Below are 4,188 nucleotides of genomic sequence, written 5' to 3' on the forward strand. Positions count from 1 at the left end.
GTCTAGGGCACCATCCTTCCAAGCCGTTCGGCAGAACTCAGTCCTCACAGAGAGCAGCTATCATGTCAGTGGGTTATAAACAGGCTGACTGAAGGGAGGCTCTCTCCCTTCCCTACCCTCACAGGAAAGGAAGTGAAACCAACCGTTCACGCCTAAACCTGTCCCTTTTGTGAACGTGGGGGCGTGTGAGAACGACAAGGGTGGAACGCAAACTTTAGAAAGGAGGACGAGTCCATATAACAATGGATCCAAAACAAACATTGCTCCACAAGGTGATCAGGAGATGGGCAAAGAGCTCTTTGTGTTCCTGGTAACTGTATCCTCCACACCCTTGCTGTCAGTAAGTGGACCAAATTCACCTTCTCAAGATGCAGATAACATTTAGTCAGCCCAGTACCCACAGAGAAACTAACGTCTTCCTGACTGGAATCCTCTGACCACCTTCCCAGTGCTTCTGCCACTTCCCCTTTCTTCTCATTATCACTTTCTTTCTGGAAGAAGAGTCGTAAAGGAATAAGACAATTCGCATTTCCCGAAACTCCACCTGCCACTGTAGACCTTGACCAGAGCTTGCTTTCCGGACAGGAATTGGGACGTCCCCTTGATCAGAGGCTCCCTCTCCTCAGCTTTCGTGTGCTGCCCACCCTCAGTTCTGCCTGCAGCCCCACCACCCCTCCCCACTTGCTCAGGGAAGAAGACGCGCAGAGCCTGGCCGTTTCCACACCCACCCTTTATTGGACTCAGCCCACAGGCTGGCTCCAGGCCTTCACTCTTCTCAGACACTGCCCATACAGATTTAGGACGGTGCCATCATTCTGTGAAGACACAGAGCCCACCCACGCCTTGGAGCCTCAGGCTGAATCACCAACCAGAAGGTTGCAGGGAGGGGAAGGAAACAGGCAGACCAGAAAGGCAAGGCTCTTCAGTGAAGGGGACTATCTGAAGGGAAAGCCTGGGCCCAGCAGTCTTCTGAGGGCACAGTGGATGCTCAGGAAAGACACTCAGGGCAGGAGGAAATAGACCTGCTAGTGTCTATATGGCAACTTTGAGGAGGCGCTTGATGTCAGGCTCGATGTTAATGGTTTGGAAGGTGCGGCTGTAGCGGCGGAAGGGCTCCCCTTCCGGCCCAATGAGGAACTTCTCAAAGTTCCAGGACACATCCGAGCGGCGCACGGGGCTCCAAATGATGAACTTGGGATCGGTCATGAGGGAAAACGGGTCGTCATAAGGGTAGGGGAGCTTATCCTTCAGGTAGGCGAAGACAGGATGCTCATTCTGACCATTCACATCACACTTCTGGACAAGGGTGAAGGTGGGTTGGAATCCACCCCCAGGGCGGACATACTTGAGGCTGTTCAAGATCTCTTCATTTTGACAGTTCTCCTGGGGGAGCAAAGAGACAAAGAGCTTGGAAAAGGCAAGGGGAAGATGGAGGATCTACAAAGCCTTTCACTCTTCTGTACTCCCCAGGGTCATTCTTTCTAGGTATCTTCCCCCTTCCTATTCCGTCTCTTCTTCATTCATTTTGCCCTACTCTTGAATTAGAGTTTTCCCTCTCAGAGCTATCATCCTGATGCTTTGCTGTCGTTTCTGAAAGTTCTCAAACATCCTAGTTTGGCTGTTCTTATACTGAAGATTTAGCGCTTTTGAGCTGTTGGTTTTCTCTCCAATCCACCCTGAGCAGTTCTTAGGGTATGTCTGAATCTTCAAGGAACCCGTCAGCTCAGGGAAGTAGAAAGAAAGTGAAAGGAGGCTCAGATCACACTGCCTAGAACCCTTCTTCCACTTATGTAGCTGCACGCACACACACACATACACACAGGCTGCACACACTCACATCTGCATGCACACACACTCACATGCCTGCCGCCACCTTCCCTTTCCTTCTGCCCTGATTGTGCCTCTCTTCTAATTACCTGTGAATGCTGAATATAGCCTTGGCCTCTGCCCTACTCAGCTCCTCAAACTAAAGGTGAAATCGAGGTCTAGAAGAATGGGATTTATAGCATCTTCCTTTCATCTTGCCTCATCCTAGATCTGAAGTACAAGTAGGCGGAAACTTTGATGAAGGAAAACCCCATCCAAGGAAGACTAGCTTTCAGGTGCCATATAAAGATAAAATAGATTAGCACCAACAATGAATATACTGTATATGAAATTTCTTCATGACCACTAGGCATGAATCAAATAGGATAAAGGGCTTAGGCTTCTGGAATAGGCCAGGGGAAGGGGAAGTTAAGGAAAGAAGTGCAAGAGGGCCAAAAGGTGTGCATGTGTTTTCCACCCCCACCCCCAAGTCTAAGAGTCAGATATCTCCCTCTGGGAAAAAAGTTCCTGCCTCTGACCTACTAGAACCAATTAGTACAGTCAGTTCCAGGCCATCATGACATCTTGAGCCCGGAGTTGATGGCTATTAAAATCTTATCTCCTAATGCACAAGGCCGGCTGGCTACTGTTATGTTATGAATTCCCTCCAGCAACTGGCTGGCCTGAAGTGATGGCTGGAAGCACCTCTGAAGAGGTTTAGCCTTTTCTATATCTCTTGTCCTGGCCAAGCCTAGAAGCGGAATTGAGACAGGGAAGGTACAGTGAGAGCACTCATGGTTTGGGCTCAGCTTTGTCACACCAATGACATTTCAGCCTCCCTGCCTGTATCTCTGCCAATCTCTTCCTTGCCTTCAGGCCTCTGTGAATTGAACCAAAGGGATTATACTTGGAGGGTTCACTTAGGGACATTCTGCCTGCTTGTGCTATTAAAATCCTAAGGGAAAATAGAAGAATCCCTAAAAGATAACTTGAGGTGTGTGGGCTAAAGATGTGTAACAACTTGACCCATTAATCAGGGACATTGAGGAGCATATGATACCCAGAGGAGACATGCACTTTACAAACCCTTTGCCTTCCCCCAAATTCACTCTCCACTTGGCTGGTTTCAAACAAACAAACAAAACCTTTCAATCTAAATAGTAAAGTTGCTTGCTTTTTCATATTACTTTGTATTTTCCAAGTTACTTTTGTAGCTCTTACACTATCAACCTCACAATAATCCTTAGTTCCCAGCTCTTCTGACCCCATGGACTGTAGCCCACCAGGCTCCTCTATCCATGGGATTTCCCAGGCAAGAATACTGGAACGAGTTGCCATTTCCTTTTCCAGGGGGTCTTCCCGACCCAGGGATCGATTCCTTGTCTCCTACACTGCAGGCAGATTCTTTACTGCTGAGCCACCAGGGAAGCCCTCCTATATGAGACAAGTGGTATTATCCCTAGTTTATGGATGAGGAAACCAAAACAGAAAAATTGAGTGGACACTGACCCATTAAATAGCAGAACCAAGTCTAGTGAGATCAATGGTCTCCTGAGTCAGTTCAATCCTAATTTGATTCTTTATCTTATTTCCTCCAGTCATTCATTCAACAAATATTTAATGAGTGTCTTCTATACCCTAGGCACCGAGGACACAATGGAGAGAAAACCAGACCTGGTACCAGCCCTCATGGAGTAAGTGTAGTAGGAAGACAAGAAACCATGAAAATCCACATCCCCCTGGTACTCACCTGTACCTACAGACCTAGCTTAACAAAACATACCCCATAATTCCAGACACTCCAGCACACAGCCATTCTCCCCCCTCCTTAGTCCCCTAGAGCTTCAGCAGTCCAACTCCAGGGGCCTCTCACCTGATGTCCAAATTGATTGCAAGGGAAGCCAAGAACCACCAGGCGCCTGGGGAAGCGGCATTGCAGCTCGTTGAGTTGGGTGAAGTCCCGGGTGGTTGTGCCTCAAAGCGAGGCCACATTCTCAATCAGCACTGCCCTGCCTCGGAATGTATTGAAATCTACCTTCTCCCCATCCAGGCTGATAGCACTGAGGTCGTAGAAGGACTTGGCAATGTAAGCCATGATGGACGTGCGAAGTGAGCGGCAGAGCCTTGTGAGCCCACTTAAGGGTCGATTAAAGGGGTGGGGAGGAAGGAGGAGCCAGGAAGGATCTCACAATGGGGCTTTGAACATCCCCAGGATGACTTAGCAAAAATAGTCACCTACCTGTAAGTGCTGTTTGAACAAGAAACTTGCTCCTCCTATTTACAGACTCTGAACAAAGCCACCTCCCTGCCCCACCCCTCTAGCAACCTGGGAAGGGCCAATGTGTTATCTCTGAGTAGATATCAATAATTCACTGCTTGCAG

The 4,188-nt window shown here is 48.5% G+C and overlaps 1 protein-coding gene across 1 annotated transcript; it reads right to left on the minus strand.

The window, feature by feature from the left end:
• Nucleotides 1-711: 711 nt before the first annotated feature.
• Nucleotides 712-3,917, minus strand: GPX2 (glutathione peroxidase 2). The gene is made up of 2 exons (XM_004010720.5): nucleotides 3,680-3,917; nucleotides 712-1,383 (listed from the first exon to the last, which is right to left on the minus strand). The coding sequence occupies exons 1-2, from the start codon at nucleotides 3,899-3,901 to the stop codon at nucleotides 1,033-1,035; spliced, it is 573 nt and encodes a 190-aa protein (XP_004010769.2). The 5' UTR covers nucleotides 3,902-3,917; the 3' UTR covers nucleotides 712-1,032.
• Between the last annotated feature and the right edge of the window lie 271 nt (nucleotides 3,918-4,188).

The sequence above is a fragment of the Ovis aries genome, chromosome 7 (assembly GCF_016772045.2).
Source record: "Ovis aries strain OAR_USU_Benz2616 breed Rambouillet chromosome 7, ARS-UI_Ramb_v3.0, whole genome shotgun sequence".
Lineage (NCBI taxonomy): Eukaryota > Metazoa > Chordata > Mammalia > Artiodactyla > Bovidae > Ovis > Ovis aries.